At 39.1% G+C, this 21,188-nt stretch overlaps 1 protein-coding gene across 7 annotated transcripts in view; it reads right to left on the reverse strand.

Moving 5' to 3' along the window:
- Positions 1-3,282: 3,282 nt before the first annotated feature.
- The window catches only part of CDC42SE2 (CDC42 small effector 2), a 79,833-nt gene continuing 61,927 nt past the window's right edge, over positions 3,283-21,188 (reverse strand). For all 7 annotated transcript variants that reach the window (XM_084503181.1, XM_084503177.1, XM_084503175.1 and 4 more), the window contains 3 exons: positions 10,480-10,581; positions 5,663-5,780; positions 3,283-5,242 (listed from right to left, as the gene is read on the reverse strand). In XM_084503181.1, coding sequence (XP_084359307.1) covers positions 5,682-5,780; positions 10,480-10,581 — 201 coding nt within the window. In that variant the 3' untranslated portion in view covers positions 3,283-5,242; positions 5,663-5,681. The remainder of the gene's footprint in view (positions 5,243-5,662; positions 5,781-10,479; positions 10,582-21,188) is intronic.

Consider the following 21,188-nt stretch of genomic DNA (forward strand, 5'->3'; position numbering starts at 1 on the left):
TCCCAGAGGTGGAAGTAACTTCAGGAGTAGCATTCACAGGTCCAGCTGTGGCTAGGCTTTGTCTCTCAGCTGAACAGTGTATTTTCCTTAGAAAGCTGGATGCTTTTCCACAGCCAGGTTAAACTATCAATGCTGCCTTTCTCCTTATCTCCTCCCAACAAACAAGCAAGCAAACAACAACAACAAAAAAGGTTCTGATCGCATGCCACTCACTTCTAGGTTTACTCTCCATAAGCGCCAAGAAGCTGATCTGGTTTAAAACTAAACCATTAATGAAAACAAAACCAAAATCCAGCACACCCCTTACTACATGAGTTCTCAGTACAGTCAGCTGGGCACACAAATCAGCGTCAGTCCTGGCACAGGCAGAGTATAAGTAGATGGGACCAGTCCTATGCAGTTTTACTGGTTCACATTTGAAGTATTTGCACTGATCACTGGCTAGGATGCTATTTTCGGTAAGTGTAATGTTATAGTAACTGTAAATGAAAATACAGTCAAGGATATGTTATGCTCGCACATTGTCATTAGGGATGCTAAATACAATTAAATATTTGAAAAGCTATTGATTGGTGCATATAATTAAATAATTTATTTAGGCATCCATTTAGCTGATTTAATAATGCTTAGTGAGGCGGTGAACATGTAGGAGCTCTTTGTTTTGTTAGTTAGTGTATGTCAATGGATTTTCTTCTGAAATAATATAAAGCACACAAAATTCCTCTCCATTACACAGACTTTTTAAATATTACAAGAATACTATTTTAGTATCTGCTATTACTGCATACGATAGAACATCCATCAAGGCTGTTTCACTGTGCTTGTCTGGTTGTGTGTTTTGTTTATTTCCAAGGAACTAGACAGTCGTATATTCAGAGCAGTGAGTCAAGAAATGCAGCCTGCACTTAAAGAGAGTAACTTCTCCAAGTTCACGATGACCACCGGTTACGTTAGCTTACTGTGTCTACCCACAGAAATCTCTCCTAACCAGTTAACAGTAAGCATTGAAAGAATGACATAAAATTTATCTACTGTTACTTTGACACCCGGACTGCTACCTGTAGGAAAAGGTTACATTTCCATTAAGTCTCATTCTGGGCACTCTTACTCATGGTTTGGCAATTCCATCGCTGAACACGTCTTGGCTTCCAAGCGGCACATGCTGCGCACGCCATCAGTCTCCGCTAAGCAGGTGAACATACTTCTTTCAGAAATAAAACAGTTTTGTTCTGATTCTCATTTTATACCCTAAAGTTACTTAAGACAAGAACCTTTACCTTTAGTAAAATGTTTTTTTAGGGCAAATTTTAGCTGGTAGCTGCAACCTGCATGTTTTTATAGACTTAATTCAAAAGCCTCAAATCCTCACCCCAAATACATTTTAGAATGTACATACATAGAACACATTTTACTCTGAAATTTGTTTGTGTCCTGATGGAACTGTCTGTTCTCACAGAATTGCATTATACCACAACGCCTGAAATTTAGCCTAGATGTCATCATTCCATTGTGTTAAGAACTGTTTTTAAGGAATAAAAAAATGTTAAAGAATAATCAAATGGTGCATACTTTCCTGTGATAAGTCGTGAAATAGAAAAAGGGATATGGAATAAGGATTTGGAATTTTATGGCTGATTTTCAAATAAATGCAATAATCCAAAACCCCCTAATCTGGGATCACAGTCATTTGCCTGCAATCACCACCAAAAGCTTTTGATCTGCGTGAATGTGTACTGCTTGAGCCCCTTCCATTTAGTTGATTCAAAAAAAAAATAAAAAATAAAAATACTTTTTTTTTGGTAAACCAAAATATTGCTTCCCAATAGTTACAGCATGAGATAGTACTTTTTTTTTTTCTTTCTTTTCTTAAAGGCATAAAAAGACAGAAAACACGGTCAATTCATGATTTTTTTTTTTTGAGCAAATTTTTTGAGCAACGAGAATGGATATCTTCCAAGAAGATGGTGATTGGGAAAAACAATAAGGTGCAGACAGACCTACCTTATGAAGGTCAAAAATCACTTTCTCTTCATTGTTAAGGTGCCCTATTCACATGCATGCACCAAATAAATAGTAATAGTTTTAAAACATAGACTTCAAATATAAATGGGTTAATTGCCTTCCCCCCATTTCTCCACCCTCCACCCCCAAGGAAAAGAGACAAGGAGCACTGCATTACTCAAGGTAACTGTGCTGCAATGATGCATGCATTGTACTTGGTAAGAATGTGTCACCTTGTAGACAAGATTTCTGAATCTAAGAGTTGATTTTTTGAGGGGTAGTGTGGTGTTGGCTTGGGACATTTTGGTTGTTTTGAGGAGGGTTATCACAACACTGCAGAGTACAGTGCTTGTTGGGCCCAGGACTTTATTCAGAGACCTTGCTGCTAATGCAGCGTCTTCTCATTTAAAAAAAGACACAAGGGATGAACAGACTCATACAACAGCTTCAGTCAGCTCAACAAAGCAAGGACTAATTGTGCACAGGCCGACTCCCTTAAGAGGACACATTAAAAACACCTACTTTTCAAGACAAACCTTTGTAGGCAGTACTAAGCTTCAAAAATCTAAGCTTTCAGTAACCTTAAATATTAAAAAGCTAAAAAGAGAACATTCTAGTTGATCATTATCTCATGGTTTTATCTTTATCTTTCATTCCCTTCAGAAATACTTTTTTTTCATCAATTGGCAATTTCCAAAACCTGCCATGATGTAGGTAATTCAGTATTAGTCTTCAAAATAACTTAGCATGAAATTTAAAGCAGTAAATTAGTGCTTACGGAATTAAGGTTGTCAAATATAAAAAGTGAATGTATTGAAAGAAATACAGAGTAGACAACACTGTGCCTTGCTGGCATACTTAATGCAGATGTGCATGTTATTATGATCAGGTGTATAGTTCGTTTTCTACTGATCACTACAGTAAAATAATCTGTGTCACAATGGAGAAACACACATACCACTTGTAGTCAAAAGGAAATAAATCCTGTTTATGAAGGCTTCCAATTTACTTCTTATTGGGAAACCTCTCTGAGATCCTTGAAGACAACTTTGGTATACACACTAAATCAATGAAACAAAACTACTAATAAAATTATGGTTTAATACACTTGGCAACAATAGGGTCAAGTGACATGAAAAAAACCTCAGCCCAGTAAATTACTTATTACTCATACTACCAAGTTACTTTTCAGAGAATTTTCACCACAAATTTGTCTGTAGGCTGCAGTTGTTTTTCTAATGCAAATGTAGCTTATGAAAAAGAAAAGGGTAGGCCACCAACTGAAAGAAAACATTTATTGAATCAAAGTCAATACTTTCCTTTTAATATCTACAAGCCAACACTGAACTGACTTTATTCAAGAATGAACACAATGTACAAAAAAAGTATGTCTGTTATAAAAATATGTCAATTTCATTTTTCTGGCTATTGAGCTGAAAACATTTTAACAAGTGCAAGATAGTTTTGGCAAGCAAATTTAAGCTGCTGTTACCAATGGCAAAATTCAAATTATTTTCTAATTATGGTATATTTAAGACTTATCGATAAAGTGGCATTGGTAACGCTGATCCCCAAAAAATTACTGCATTGCCATGTGTTCATGCACCCAGACAACTGAACATCTTGATCTTGTGTCGTTATGAATCAGTACCTTCATCAGTGAAGACTAACCCGCCTACCTGGAGCTATTCAACCAGATAATTGACAGCTACCACAAAAATACAACTGGGGGAAGGCGAACTACCTCCAAGGCCCTGTATTTGGTGTGGTGTTTGTGAATTGAGAGAAGAGTATGTAGGTTCATACATGTTCAAATCAATCTGACAGCTGTTGCAATGTGAAATCAGAAAAAGTATGGAAAAAGAATAAAGAATAATTTATGACAGCAATCTATATGAACACATGCGTGTTTATGTATAAAAATGGATCTCACTAGGCTCAGTTATGCCTTGTTAGGATGATTTTTTCGCATAAAAACGTAACTCAACCAGGACTGAAATCATTGACTTGTTTCAAACCACCAACAAGGAGAAAAAAAGACCATTTACAGAGATAGTCTGAAAACAGTGCAATATTAAAATACAAGTTGCACAACGTGTGAAAGAAACATGCTTTGGAACCTGAGCAAAAGGCTTTTTACCAACTTAGTAAAAAGTCACCCTGTATGTTGTTTTCACTGGCATCTGTTCTGCCAGATTAGTATGTTGCTCTTAGCAACTTCCATGGCCCCTAAATATTTAGTACACAGAAACTGCCAACTACTTAGAGAGGTCTACTAAACTTTTCAGCTAATATTGCAGGCAGTCTGACATGCTGCTACTGGAAATGACCATACAGCCTAAAATTAAGAAAAACTGTAAAAAGAAAAAGAAGCAGCCAAACATGTTGCCTTTTTTTTTTTTTTTTTTTTTAAATAGACTAAAGCGCTTCCACAACACTTAGATACGGTACTACACTGGTTTACAGCCTCAAGGTCAGTTCTTTCAAAATAAATATACTGAACATTTACAACAAATGCCTTATGAATGCAAGCTCTCTCTTTATTATTTCAAGACCAGTTGGATAAAAACTAAAATAAAGACATAACTCTGAAGCAGCTAAAAGTTACACGTCCTTTTTCAGAAACAGGCATTACTTGGTGCCACAGCAAAAATTTTCACCAGCAACAGTATCATCAGTCTGCAGTAAGCGATTTTTTTTTTTTCTGGCACCAAACGGGCCACCATATAAAGCAACCTCACAAAGCATGCGGTCATCTACTCTGCTGATTTTGTATGAAATAATCATTTGTGCTTGCAGGTCCAAGACCTTTCAAAAATGGATATGAACAATGGGAGACTAAAAACATTAATGAAAACTCGCTCATTTCTAAATTATGTGAGTGGAGAAAAGGCTTAAAGAATAAAGAGCAACAAAATGCTGTGCATTAGTATTTGTGAGAGATGAAGGAAGCTAAGGTTGGTGCTTTCATTTGCCTTAAAACAAACAAGCAAAACCTAAAAATAATCCTAACAGCTCTATGTCCATGGTACTGGTAGAGGCCAATGTGTGCATGCCACCGAAAGGCACGGTCAGACCAATCTGAAAAATGGCATCATCAGAGCAGAACAGCAACTTTTCACTGGAGTAATCACAAAGGGTGAACAATAAGCCATCAATTCTCTCTTGTCATGAACACAGAAAGCAGTCACCAAGGCAAAAGAAGGGACACAGGTAAGAAGATACAGGAACTCACATAAACCTGGAACATAGAAAACACATTTTAATGAGTTTTGAACATTTTGAGCAACCATTTTCCTACCATAACATTACTATTCACTGATTTAACACTACACATATTGCGACTAATTAAATAGAAAAATTGTAGCAAAATACGGTACTCTAACCATGTTACAAAATACTTCTGTAATCTGCTATACAGTTAACTTTACTTGCAAAGGACAGATAAGGACAGATTGATGCAGTCAAGACAATCTTTTGTTCATTACATAAAGAAAAATTAATATATTTACATGATATTGACCTTTTAATAACAGAAGTGCATTTTAAAATTATGCATCATATGGCACACAGCTATTTATAGGGAGCTAATTATGATATGTAGAGAGATCCTTCCTTACTAATCTAAAACAATGTCTAAAGAGTAGAGTGGAATACTTACTGGAAAGATATCCCCAAGGCTATCCTGCCTTTGTATCTACAAGTTGCATCTGAACGTTTGCAGACATGCCACCACCATAGCCTCCCTTGGACTGCATTTGGTTCTGAATTGAGCTCACCTGGAAACAGAAGGGAAAGTGGGGCAAAGAAAACAAGAAAGGCAGTTAGAAGTGAACTACATACAGTGTCGTCTTGCTTCCAGTTTTCTTTTTGGTTTGGTTTTCAAGTTTTACCATTAAAGCTACATTACTTTTGCATGAGGACATATGCAACATAGGCTTGCTGGAATTTTCAGTTCTGCAGGCAGCTCAGCAGGAGAGATGGAAGAACTGGTGCTGATGCAGAAGTTTTTCCTCTCTCCCAAAGAAAACTGGCTGATTCAGGCTTTCACTGAGCCACTTGATTACTCAAGAAAATTCATCAAATCTCGTACTGGTGTCCAACTCCACTCCATCTGACAAGCTGTAATTCAGCTTGTTATATGGAAAGCATTCTTTGCCAAGTATGATAAACCAGTGAAGTTAGCACCATTATATTAAAAATGTAATAGAAAGTTTAAAAAATATCTGGATAATATCTGCAGTATACAGCTAACCTCAGACAATTAAAATAATATTTTTAAAACCAAACAGGAGCTTTTGGTGTGTGGAAAATGTATCTATTTACATTAAAGCATGTCCCACCTTATTTAACTGATATTATTCCTTTAACTGACAGGGCATTCATTTTTTAAAATCATACTGAGTCTACCAATTTCTCTGGAAACCGCTTATTTCAAGGCATTTTTAGCCTGATGCCAGTAGATAGATCATCCTTCTCTCCCTGGCACGTGCACATCTCTCCATGGCTTTCATTACTTCTATCAACAAAAAGAAAGACTCCATAGACCTTTCCTGCTTGTGTTGCACAAGTCAAGATAATCTTCTCCTCATGCCTGCAGGAAGAAAACTCCAACCTTAAAAGGCTTGGTCTTTTTCTGTCTGCACCCCAGAGCATAAAAAACAAGTACACAATGAGCACAAGGTAAAATACGCATTTAAGGCTACATCTTCTGAAACTGAACTTTCAGCAAGAAACCTGTGTCTGTAGGGCACCACTTACAACTACTTCACGTATGCTCCATCACAGAGACCTCAAAGCATCACTAAAAACTGAATTAAAACAGCACTGGAGACACGTGTCTAAGTAGCATGCATGACATTTTCCCCATCTACAAAGGCATAAGAACTGTATTCTTTTCCACAGCAAAGCAAAACATACGCACACATACAGAATGAAGCAGCATAATTCCTTCCTGTTTGCTGTTTCTCAAATTAACATGAAGAAAGGCCTATTTGGGGATCTTTGTCTTCAACAGAATACATGTAGCATATTGCAGTGCTCACCAAAAGATTTGAGTTTTTTTGTTTGATTTTTTTTTTTTTAATGCACTTAAGCAGCACACCGTTTTCTACCCTGGTGCTTTCCCCAAGCAAGTGATGCAGCTGCAGCAAAGCAATACTATGTTCAAATTTTTCTTCAGGGCTAAGTGTTCAGAGATAATGCTCTAGTGCGTCTGACACCAGTGACTACAAGCTCTGTAAGGAAGCATGGAGGAAGAGCACAACCACATGTATAGGGTGGTGTTTGAAAACTTTCACATTTCACCAAGCTGATCATCATCTTCACTATGCGTGTCATGTTAGCCGTCGAACAAAAGGAATTTGTATTTAACCCTTTTTTTTTTTTTTTTTTTTTTTCAGAAAATATCTAATTTACACATTAACGTATTGCCAAGAACAATTTAAAGACTGAATCCATTTAATCTGAACAAAACCTGCTGCCTCTACAGAAACAACCAGCAAACCACCTCTGGGACATGTCAGCTGCCAGCCTGACAACTTGCCTATACCACTTCAAAACTTTAGAGAGGAGGCTATTAGTACGAACTCCAAGGCTAAAGTGTAGATTTTATGAGTGCTTCTTCTAAAGATTGGAAAAGTTTCTCTGGTATTTGATCACACATATAGGTGTTTTTGCTAGTGGATAAGGAGCTACCAGTCTAAAACACAGAGGCTGTTGCACGTATGGGAAATGGATCCCAGCAAATTTTAGTTTGACTGCATGAACAGTTTTTAATATACAAAATTGCCATGGAGCTATGTTATATATATGTCCATTATTTATATGTAATATAAATGATATATATATTTATCTCTCATGAGACATATATAGTGTTAAAAACTGACCAAAAAGCAGGTCTAAATCACAGGCTTACAAGGTGGTATTCTTTCTGAATCAACCTCCTTTTGAGTCAGTGTGAGCTACAAGAACCAATACAATTAAATGCCTTTTTTTTTTTTTTTTTCTCCTCCACAAAGACATTATTGCTTCCCTTTGATGACATACAACAGCGTGGCTCTTTTCCCTCTTATGTCTAATTTAGATAGGATAAGGATTTAAAGGTTTTGGAAGGGGAAGCGGATTGCACCAATTAAATATCATACAATCTGCTGTACTGTTTATCTGTCTCATTAATCTCTTTCCTCCTTTTTTTTTCCTCCTCCCTTTTAGAACAAGGAAATAGCACAGATGGTCCTTGAGAAACAAGACAAAGAAAAACTACAAAAAGTAAGGAATACATGAAATCAAAGGCTAAACCGAGGAGTAGGAAGACAGAAAAATAAAGTGGGAGAGTTTGCCATGTAATACAAAGGTAAAAGTAAGAAAGTGCTGGAAATGGAGAAGTAAGAGTTCACAGAGGATTCCTACTGTTTAAGTTCACATTTGGCAAGGGAGCAAAGCTCTCAACAGAGAAGGCAAAAAAAATTAAGTATTTCAGTAATTAGGACACTGCTGTCCTCAGAAGCATAAGGATATAAAATCAAGTACCGACACTGGTGAAGAGAGGCACCGACCAGATAGTGAATGAAGAACCAAATTTCTATGGGAAAAAGCTAATGAAGTTGCAGGAGGTCCTCCTAAGTTATTCAGAACAGAGATGGCACAAAGAGGCTCACAAAGAAGTATAATTTCCATACTGTAAAGTTAAGCAGCAGAAAAACATGGAAACACTGACATGACCTTGGAGTTTACACTGTGAAGAATGAACAAGGAAACTGTATGCAATATTACCACAGCAAATTACCAAGGAAGAGGCAAGAAAATAGACAATGTTAAAAAACTAGAGATTAGTAATTCTAAAGATTATTTTTTGCATACAGTCTCTTCCTATCTGGGATCAGAAACTACCACTGTGGTCAATGATGCAGCACATTATCCAAACTGAAAGAAAATAAGAGAAAGAGATATCCAGTAATGAGTGTTCAAAATGAGAAAGTCCGCATAGACACAGCAATGATTAAATGCTATCTGGAGATAAACTAAATATTATGCAAGGCAAAGGTGAGGGCAAGCAGGGGGAAAGACTGAGGTGAAAGAGTGAAGCTTCAGGCAATCACCACAAGCCTCCCAAGAGGCAGTTCAGCTGTGAGAATGAGAGAGGTTCTCACAGGGGAGACAGCAAACGTCTACAAAACAGAAAGCCATGCTTTAAAATAGAAATAAGAAGAAAAACCGATCACTTGCTTATTTCAATTCACAGTGTTTTTAAATATTAAATATTTAAATATTAATACTGTATACTGCATTAAATAGATAATTAGCTTTAATTGAATTTTGTCAAGTTGAAACCATGTTAGTCCATTCAGCTTGCATACAGATGGTTTCTTACAAATTACTTCTAAACCATTACGTTGTTTCAGGGAAAAGATAGCATTTTTCTTGTCATTTCCTAGCTTTGCATTTCCCTAACAGCTATCAAGTTTTTTATTTTATATACATATACATATATATATATATATATATATATAATTTTTTTTTTTTTCTGAACTCAATAAGCTGCAAAATAGTTGAAACTGCAAGTGACCTCACTTGCCTACATTAAAAGTGACTTCTTCCTCTGCAGCTCTGTTCTCCATTCTGGTAGCTCTGGCAGAAGTCGTTCTTCCCCTTTGCTAACATCCACCAACTGATAACAAGTTTTTCCTTTATAAGGGATTAATAAAGTTAAGAAATATTTCTATTCAGTATCTAAACACCACCCTTTTCTCAGATTACAATTGTTGGCCTTACAAGTAGATTGGTGTTTCATATAAAACACAGTTGAACAAGACATCTGTTCTTATAAGCTTATTTTCAATCTCTCTCTTAGTCTCTGTTTCTCAGTTTCAGAGAGACAAAAAAACGTTATTGCTCCTATCATCTACAGGAAGCCACAAACCCTGCTTGTGACATCATCACTTGCTCTGGAAATAATTCTGAGTGCAAATAGGGTTACAGAATATAGAAAACCTCAACAAGGCGGCACAAAAATATTTCTATGTACCATAAAACAAGGTAAACTATAATTTCACATAAACCATATTTAAAATATTTAAAAACATTTAAGATAAGAAATCTAGTCTGAGTTATAAGACATTTAAAATATCGTTTTTTTCTGATGTACTCTAAAATATTTCATAATATACCACTGTATTAGTTCACACGTGCCATCAGAACAAATTTTTCACAGGTATTCTACACACAGCCTTCACAATTTATACAGCCTCCGCTATATATTGTCAAAACCACAGGATTTTTTTATATGGCTTTCTGTAACATGGAATGCAAGCAGCTAAGGCTTGGAATTAAGACACTGGCCGGTTATTCTACAGTTTTACATTGCAGAGCCCCAGTCTTATAACTCAGTGGAGAATCACTCTTTATTGCGTAATACAATATATATACACAACGATCCTGTACCCTAAAATGAAATATTCTTCATCCACAGATGCTTACCGAATTCATTCCACTGAATAGGTCTCCTGATCCTACGTGAGCTGTGTGAACAAAGTTTGTTGGCTCCCCAATCATGCTTCGGTCAATGCGCCGTCGTCTTTTCTGGAAGGGAGGTAAAGAAACCATTCATTAAAAAGGTGAGAACAGTATGTGCCATAAATGCTGTTTCATACACTGTAAGGTATTTTCACAGAGTCACAAAGCAGAACCCAAATTCCCAGGTTAACCAAGACACTGGTAATGCAGTCCTTTGTTTTTACTCAGGTGATCTATAGCAGATTAGACCATCACTAATACCCCTTCTAAACATTTAGGTCAACAAAATATTTGTAAATAACCTAAACCAATTCCACTGTTCATTAAGCAACATTTCATACTGCAACCTCTGCCTATATTTGTATTTAAACCATGTTGTGATATATCAAATTTGATGTTTAGTCATTCAAAATGAGAATTAATGATCAAAGAGCGTTCAGTAGATGCAGCAGCTAACTTGCATAATTTCCGAGCTGCATGCCATGGGAACTTATGTCAGTGTTTCTAATATACTTCATGGGGATGTCCAGAACAATGCCCTGGTCAGGGTTAGTCACAGACATATCCTTAATGAACCCTGTACACCCAAATAACTTCACTCTGTGTAGCTGTGGAGTGTGAGCTGTAGGGGTGTGAGGTGATAGTGAGGCAGGATGCCAGACTGCACCCTAAAGGTACACTGATTCCAGTGCCGTGAGGCTGAAGGCAAGAAGAGCTGTAAGAGCCTCCCCTTTCTCAGAGTCACAGCTGCAACTTTTGATGTAATAGTACGCAAATAAGAAGTTAGCAGCAGTAAGGACTTCCTCTAATTAAACCTGTTTTGGCTGGCTGCCTCCAGCTGAATATAGCATCTAAAGAAAAAAAAAAAAAAAAAAGAACACAAAAGCCTGTCCTCATTTCTTAGGCCACAACCAGCAAGATTAAGCAGAGCAAACCCTGCAGCATGCAGCCGCCCCGTGCCTGTATCCTGTATTTAAAAAAACAAAAAGCCACAAAGCACAGAACGAGCATTTCTATTTGAAGTATGTTGAACATAATACAGTGCAATAGCTAAGAAACTGCTTAAGCCCAATTAAAAGCTTCCCATTCCCTTAAAGTCCATTCGGTCTCGTTTTAAAGGGATATCCACTCCTAACCTGCAGTTGGCTCCTAAGACCATCCAAACCCAAGACATGAAGGTGCATGCCTTATGAGTGGGCTAGCTGGTACTGAAATGCACCTACAGATTAAATCTTTGTGAATCAGAGCCCACAGTTATGAGCCAGCAAGCACAAAACACTTTTAATCCTTTCCTGCAGTTTTTCCCTACTACTGAAAACAAGCGTTAGGAGGGTTCAGGGTACCTGGAGGGCTGTGAGAGGGTGCAGAGAGCAACACGTAAAATACTCCCATAAAAACAGCAAAACAAAACGACCTGTTCTATGCCGAAACTGTTGGTGAATTTTCTACTCCCAAGGAATTTGACAAGAACAACCAAATAAAATAATCTTAGCTATTAAAACATTTTCATGCAGTTTAAGGGCCTTCAAGGGGAAAGTGGTTACAGAAATTGAGATGTCCCAGGTACAGAAAACATTGGTGTTACTTCCTAGAGCCATAAACAGCCACAACAGAATCTATCACAATGCCCCACCACCAACCATGTCCCGTGTGTTGGCATTTCAGTCTGGAAACCAAATGCACGGATACATACAGCACACTGCTTCTTAAACAACGCATGACATGAGCTAGTAGAGATACGCGTGACTATCTTGGTGGGGGGAGATCTCACACCAGGCTTATACAGAATCACAGGATTTCTAGGTTGGAAGAGACCTCAAGATCATCGAGTCCAACTTTTACCTAACGCTAACAATCCCCACTAAACCATATCCCTAAGCTCTACATCTAAACGTCTTTTAAAGACTTCCAGGGATGGTGACTCCACCACTTCCCTGGGCAGCCCGTTCCAGTGTCCAACAACCCTTTCGGTAAAGAAGTTCTTCCTAACATCCAACCTAAAACTCCCCTGGCTCAACTTAAGCCCATTCCCCCTCGTCCTGTCACCAGGCACGTGGGAGAACAGACCAACCCCCACCTCGCTACAGCCTCCCTTGAGATACCCATAGAGAGCGATAAGGTCGCCCCTGAGCCTCCTCTTCTCCAGGCTGAACAAGCCCAGCTCCCTCAGCCGCTCCTCGTAGGACTTGTTCTCCAGGCCCCTCACCAGCTTCGTCGCCCTTCTCTGCACCCGCTCAAGCACCTCGATGTCCTTCTTGTAGCGAGGGGCCCGAAACTGAACACAGTACTCGAGGTGCGGCCTCACCAGAGCCGAGTACAGGGGGACGATCACCTCCCTAGCCCTGCTGGTCACACTGTTCCTGATACAAGCCAGGATGCTGTTGGCCTTCTTGGCCACCTGAGCACACTGCTGCCTCATATTCAGCCGACTATCCACCATCACTCCCAGGTCCTTCTCTGCCTGGCAGTTCTCCAACCACTCCTCTCCCAGCCTGTAGTTCTGCTTGGGGTTATTGCGCCCCAGGTGCAGGACCCATACATCCACTGGATGAGAACTGGATGAGAACTGCCGATCTCACATCATCAGGGTTAGGAGCATCCCCACCAGGTGTAATGGGTAAGCGGTATTACCTGTGAATTGCTGGCTCATGGCACACTGGGACGCTGACACAGAAAGGGTCTCTCAAGCCCCACATGCACTCCATCAGTTACAACAGTTAAAATTACATCAGATCTATATTAAATGCCCACTTTCAACTTTAAAAAACAAACAAAACCAGAAAACCAGAGTCACAGTCATTTCCATGTCGAAACAATACATCCACAATTTCTTGGTTTTCGCAGTTTTGAAATACTGGGCTCTGATGTAGTCCAAAGAAGAACAAATCTCAGAAGCTTTTAATTTTTGTTTTGTTTTGTTTTGGGGGTGTGGTGAACAACCAAATCCTTTCTTTGGGCAACTCATTTTTCCCTTTTTACTTGTAGCAAAGCGTACAGGCGTTCCAGTAACATTAAGGAGTGCTGGGTTGTGTGAATGGCTTTAAATGATTCTGCATTAATCACCAGCTAGTGAACCAGTAACCAGTAGTTAAGGTGAACTGCCATCAAACCCTGATCCTTATCTTCAGCAAGTTTCTTATCAGAGGCCATCAGCCACCAGCTACACCCTGGCATATGCCCACTGATGAAATCTCCTTGAAGCAATGGAACAATATTTAAATGCTCTGCTCCATTCGGACCACAAAGCAGTTCACTCTAAAAGCAAATAAAACGGTGCTTTGTTGTTGCTTTTTTTCTGCAGGAGCACTCAGTTCACATTTGTGGTAATGTCTGAACTTGGATCGTGAACATACTTGTGAAGCAACTTTGCCAGTCCAAATTTACCATGCTTCAATTTTAATTCCTGCATGACCCTGACGTGCATAAATCGCACTTCATTTGCATGGAGCTGAACTGGAATCCCAGCCGAGGCACTCCAAATGCTAGTGGAAATCACAGCCAGAGGAGGCAAGCCGGTCAAAAGCAGACCCCCAAAAGGCATCTCATGTTTGTCTTGGTTCCTCAACACCGTTTCGCTTCACAGCACTGCTCCTATTGAGCGCAGTTTCTGTGGACACAGCCTCAGTACTGAACCGACTGGTGAGCAGAAGAGAAGGGACATGGGGAGCACTGTTAGCAGTCACCTCTTTTCAAAGGACCTAACACAGGAGACACGAGTAGGGAGGCATCGTTGGAAAGGTTACATAGCTCTGACAGAGGAAAACATGAAGACCAGCTTTGCCAGGATTTTACCATGGAGTTGTATTTTCTGGGGCCCTGCACCCATAAGGATACATGTAGTACCACTGCTTGGACACACAGATTGATTTCCCAATAAATTCAGTATATTTAATCTGAAAGGAGCTGAGACACAGCACATTCATCTTTCACTTAAATGAATAGCACGATTATGCCTTCTCTTCACTCCTTGTACTATTTCTGCCTATTCTGTGCTTGTTTCTAGTGCAAGTCATCTGCCTCAGCTGATAAAGCTCAGCCAAAACAAATTCCAGTCATCCACGTCCCAAACTCCACAGAGCAAAATACCATAAATCATTAACGTCCATATATGCACGCATCCCCCACTAATCATTTTAATAACAAGATCTGACTGACTATAAAACTCATTTATAAAACAACTCCGGATGCGTACAATGTTAGCGCAAAGGACTTCATCATCCGTGCCATATTCACACCATCTAAAAGCTAGTTTTAAAGTAACATGTTTCTGACCTGACATGCACGTGTCCTAACTCTGGTAACCTAGCTGCAACAACATCCTATTTTCTGTTTCTGTGTTTCCTGCTGATGGATGTTTTCTTGGAAAATCGTATTATGAACTTGCTAAGTGTCTGTTATCCTTCTTTTTAGCATGGGTCAAATTACTAAAGGATATTGTACCAAAGGCCAAAGAAAGTTTAAAATCTAAATTACAGTATTTGATGTTTTGGCTTGCCTTGTCCCAGTGCATCCAATTCCCTGTTTACTAAGGGGTGATGGCACGGCAAGGAGCTCAGCAGAGGTGAGGTGAGAGGAAAAGACTTGCAGAGGGATCCTGGAAGTGGAATACCAAATTTCATCATTTAATGGCTTTGCTCAATTTGTTCCTGTGACAAAAATCTGCAGAATTTGGATTGCAAAGCACATACCAGGTAATCTTTACCTCACTGAAAGGATAAAATTATCTTAAAAAAAAAAAGTAGAAGAGATGCAGGTTTGCGTGTTAAATGTTTGAGAGGAACAGAAGGAGTTTGAGGATCCGTCTCTGAAGCTTTGCTCTAAACACATACACTGCATACCCTGAAATGGGAACACATTCAGTTACCATAGTAATGAAGTAAAGAATTGATGTCTCGTCTATTCTTAAGCTGTGAGTGATGCTTTACACCCACATAAGGTAGCACCTCTCCTGAAGTACAAGATTAGAACTGAGAAAGCCACCAATGGTTGCTTTACAAGAAATTATATTAATCCTGCCAGCTTCGAGAAACTTTCGATAAATTTCTAAAAACTTTCGTTTAAGAGGTATGAAGCACCTAACTGAAATACCTTTTTTAATAGTTGAAAAAAAACTTACTGCTAGAAACTAAAAACTGTGGTCGTTATCTTTTTTTTTTTTTTAAACAAATAATTCCCACTGATGATCTGAGGCACGTAAGATTTCCTTTTTATTCCCCCTTCCTCTAGGTTTGAAGAGAAGGGATCTTTCCTATCTCCAAATTTTGTCCAGAAGTTGGGCTGCAGTTGTCTAACTCAAGCCACTTCATGGTATAGCAACAATTCCAGACAAGTTCTTTGCCTTTATGTGTGTACACACACACAGACAAGAAAAAGTTAAGTTTCAGAAATTTTTCTTCTTTGCAGTTACGTACACCTGTCTACCCTTTGTGGCCCTCTCAAGCAAACCACCACAAATACACACAAAAAATATAACAGGTTGATAATTATCTTCCTGGAAGCTGGAAGTCACATGTGAAGTCAAACAACATACAAAGATAGCCCAGTCAATGCAAGTACCAGCCAACACACACAGGGGGATCAAGAGCAAAGAAATCTGTTGTTTAGCTGGCAGAAGAGCAGGTTCTGCATACCCTACATCAGATTTTTTGAAGGTATCACAGATACAAATCCCAAATCCAAATATGAGTGAAATATAAATGATGCACAGTGCTTCCATGGATCGTACAACACAAAAGCCTATGCTGATCTGATCTGCAGAAGCCTCCATCTCAGACCCTGTCAGTGGTACTGCGGGAGCAGATTTGGAATGTGATACTCAATTTATACATATGCTATACATTTTATTGCATGTAATTAAAATGCTGTATCATATTTTATCAAAACATACATTATACAGACAGATAACGCATCATTTATTGCATATCGAGGCATTTTTTCTGTAATTTAACATTTTTCTGTTCTCCAAAAAAAGTAGCACACAAACTGAGTTTGATAGGGAACAGCATTTTGATCTATGTGTCTAATCTTGTGCGTCACATCTCCGGCCATATCCAAAACAATATGAAGTGATCCATATACAAAATGGCATGTGATGCACCTTGGTTTTTCTGACACAGTTCTTTTCGTCTTTCATTTTCTCTAATCATTGGCAGACAAACAACTTGGGCCAAATTTGTCATCATTTCCGCTTATTGCACAAGACGATCTCTATTATTCTTCATGACAATCTGTTATTTTGGCTTCTCTGTTAAGAAGCAACATTGCAACATCATGCCTGCACTTCATCGTCTTCTTTTCTGAATAAAATGAGAAACATCTTTTAACTTCAAAATGGCCTTGATACATAATCAGGCAACCTCCCCCCCCCCAAAAAAAAAACAACAAAAAAACAAAAAAACAAAACCCACCATGCTTTGGCGCCTCATCTGACACAAAGTAAGAATGCCAGCTTCCTGAGACTCATTTCCCAGCGCTTTATTAGTCTCTTCTCTAATTTTAGACTATTTTTGAAAAAATAATTCCTTAAAAGGAATTCCTTAAATCAAGGTATTCATAACATTACATATTAGAGTGGGATGTCCTAGCAGCATACGATGTTTGTGTGGGTCACATTCACCTGCCAGGGTGGCTTGCACTGAGTCAGCAATGCTGACTGGTGGCTTGCAGGCTCAGGAACCTTGCTAAAACAAACAAAAAAGTTTTTCCCTTTTCTTAAAGGACTACTGTCATAAAATAAGCTTATCTCTCTTGGCAAGAAGATAACATTTAATTCCTCTTTGAAGCCAAGATCAAGACTTAATAAATTCACTTGCTAACTCCCTACTGGGAAACTTTCCCTGGTGAACAGACAAATGAATGATCCAGCTGGAGGGCTCCTTTGCAGAATGAGTTTCTGTGGTCAGAGAATGACCACGTGCATTTATTACCTCCACAGATTTTGCTCTTTTTGAATGAAAAAGACCAACTGAAAAAATAGACATCAGAAAGTTGCACAGATTTTAAACCTGTCTCCGTAACATGAGGATCATTTTTTCAGACTCCTCCACCACTGCCATCTCAGTGATTATAATGGAATCCCTTAATACAGTAGGAAGCAATTTACTCTCTACTATTGCTCTTTACGAGCTTGGCTTTTAAGTAACAGCAGGGTAATTTGAACATAATGAACCATAATCATTTTTACCCACATCTTCAAATCCACGCCACACTAACGGAGTTATAGGTCATGCATCTTTCCACGAGGAAACAATCCTAATCCCAAGATTCACTAAAATAAAGTAAAATAAACTAAAATAAATCCCAACACAGCCTCCACAACTGCCATGTTCATGGTAGGTATGAGAAACCCAGGCAAGGAACACGCTGTACTGCTAGTTCTCCTCTCTACCTGAGCAGTGCGTTTGTTCTCATGACAGGGAGCTAGTTTACACAGAAATCCCACGCCGCACGGACGGGCTATCATGACAGTGATAGGAAAGAATGCAACTTGCTGAACTGTTTTTGAAATAGGAACTATCAGATCTAGGGGGGGGGGGGCAGTGGTCAGAGCTATTGTGCTTGACCTTCTGCCACAAGTAGCCCTCAAATGGCAATAGTTTTTTGAGAGTTTCTATTACCATTCATACTTGTGTTGATTTTAGGCTAACCCAATGCAAAAAGCAAGCTTTTAATCTGTTAATCTGCTCTCTGGGATCGTCCACAGCAATCAAGATATGAGTTTCAAAGCATCTCCCTGAAGACAAAGTGATCTATTAAAGTTTTCTACGATATAACTCTTCTGAAACAGAGCTGTATCCTAGCTTTGTATTCCAGAGCTCAGCTGAAACTTCAAAAGCAAAACTAACCAGAGATAAAGCTAAGATATAAAACCAAGAAAAGGATTTAATCAGAGGCAAGCTTGTCAATCATTTCAAGATAGGGAATTTGGGCTCCTAGAGGAGAAACTCAAAGAGCAAAGATACCCTCCATTTTCTTTTTCTTCTTTGATCTCTCCTCTCTGTGCATTTGCTCTGAAGAGTGTGCCAACAGCAAAAGCAGCAGGGTCCCTATGCAGTGCCACCCAGCCGATCCTACACATGGTGCAGCTAATTCACACGAAGAGCTAGGTGTTCTCTCAGAATAGGCAGTATCAGATCACCACGTAGAGGTGGCTTTCTGCCCTCCCACACACATGCTGTTCTGCTCCCAAAATAGTCGGCCGTGCACAGGAAGGCCACGTCCACCAGCACGAAGAGCACAGCACAACCCTACCAGTCACAGCAGGGTCACACGTGAGAGCAGCGTGTGGGCTCTGCTTCTCAAAACAGGCTGCGGCTCAAGCGGTGTGTCTGAGCTCCTAACGCTCCCCCGTCAAAAGGAGCTACACGGGTCTGAAGAGTGTTTCAATGTTCAAAAACAGCTCTTCCACAGCAATGAAGCAAAGAAGTTAAGTAAGGTAACATGCAAAATAAATAAAAATGCCAACCAATCCCTTCAAACCACTGTATTTCAGTGATAGATTTATTCTAAAGCGGTAACATTTAGGACCTAAGCACGGCATACCAATGTCCTGAGTACCACAATCTTCATCAACTGCAAAACTCCAAAGCTGTTACCATTACAACAGATTTTTCTGTCACTTACATTGGCATTTTCTAGCAGATTACTTAGAGAGTCTTGATTGCTTACATATCCTAGGAAACTATGCTTTCTGTCAGACTAGAGGCAAGAAGAAAATCAGCTTGGGTTTTCATGACAGTTCTTGAGCAACAGAGATAAGCAGGAGGCCTCCAGCACACTCAGCTTTCATCAGGTTTTCAGAAAATCCAAGATGCTGCCTGACTCCTCTAGCTAAAGGAGAGTTAGGATATTGAGACAAAAAATCGAAGAGATATTTCTTTAAATAGTTTAAGCTGTTTTCTTTAGCAAATTGAAATGTATTTACCGCCTTCTTGAGTCTTTTGAAGTGCGCACTTTCTGATCTGTTTACACAATATTCTCTTATATTATACTGGTGTTAGTCATCAGATGATAAAACTGGCAATTGTAGCCTATGTTTTCTAAATAAACAGGAAAATTTGCCAGATTAGGTCAAATGACTCTGAAAGACAATAGGTCTTTCAAGAAACATGTTTAGCTCTCACATTAAAGGGAACTTGTTTCATTCCAGATGCTTAGACAAACCTTAAGTGATATAATAAATCAGAATCCATTGCTTGATAAGGATAGTAAGCACTTGCCTTTTCGAAATACATATTGCCACAATTTTAAGATGACATTTATCATTTGCCACATTTTACCAACTTCTTTCCAATAAGTTTATTTCCATTGCTTAGTGATTAATGCCTTTCTAACGTAATTAATAAAAAGCAACAGTCATCTGTGATAATAACGGTTTTTCTACTACAGCAAACATTCTTCTTCAACATCTTTAGACAGACTGTGCTGTCTGAGTGCAGAGTAGCAGGCCATTCATCAGCTGTATGAACAGCGGGACATAATGCAAAGAACAAGCCAGTCAAGATACTGGCTTGTGGTATCTCAATAAAAATCAGATCTTTGCATATAAAATGCACTCTTCTCCTGCAGTTGCCAGGTGGCATAACTTCCAGCTTGTCAGCTGTTGCTTGGAACAAGTGCTTATTACCACCCCACAGCTGGAAACAAACTGTATCTCTGCAGCTTTTGGAGCGAATCCAGAACTGTGGCACAGGTGAGGGACGAAAATTCGGCAGCATGTGGCATACAAGGAGACTGAAAGAGTGGGTTTGTTCATCCACGAGAAGTGACATCTGCTTGTGGTTTTTATTGGTCTTCCACCATGTGAAGAAAGACAGAGTTGCACAGTGACAGATGCAAGGACCTCAAGTTGCAACACAGAAAATTCTGACAAAAATAAATAAATAAATAAATAAATAAATTGCTAGGTAGTGGTCAAACTCTGGAACAGGAACCCAAGAAATGTGTGTCCATCCTGGGAGATCTCCAGAACTCAGCTGGTCATGGCTCTGAGAAAGCTGGTCCAAGGGGGGGGCTTCCACTAGACAGCATCCATAGGTCCCTTCACACCTAGCTTGTTCCCCGAGTCTCTAAATTCAGATGGTGATGGAGAGAGAGAATATAGACCAATGCAGTGAGCTGGAATTGACTTTGTTGTAACACAGATGTGGTATATTCTCCCCAGTGATCAAAATTGGAACATTAATAAAGAGAGGTAGATTAAGCAAATGATGTAAAATACACCACAATACAAGCTCTCTGCGTATTTTTCATAGCCTCTTAAAACAACAGATCCCGGAGTCCTGATAACAGCACACCGAGACATGCATCATGTTAATCCCTCTCTCCTTTTTCACTTGCCGACCATTTCCAAAAAGAACACAGAAAATATTTAAAAGGTGACCTGGCACAATGAGAGCTGCAGCTTTCCAGAGGAAATGTGTCAGGACTTGCAACACGAAGCCCCTCCTGTTCAGCCAAAGGAGCATTACCCCCACCAACCAGAACACAAACAAAAGCTTCGGGTGTCCTTAAATGTGCTGCGTATTGAAATTCTTTTGTTATGAAGTTGTATTTCACGCTTGCAAATCCTCTGAGAATTTCTACAGATAGCTGTCTAATTTAAGCAAGTTTGTTATGCCCTCCGCATGCAGGTGTCTGCACGCATTTGCATCTATACAGAAGTACACATGATG

The sequence above is a fragment of the Aythya ferina genome (assembly GCF_964211825.1).
Source record: "Aythya ferina genome assembly, chromosome: Z".
Taxonomy (NCBI): Eukaryota; Metazoa; Chordata; class Aves; order Anseriformes; family Anatidae; genus Aythya; species Aythya ferina.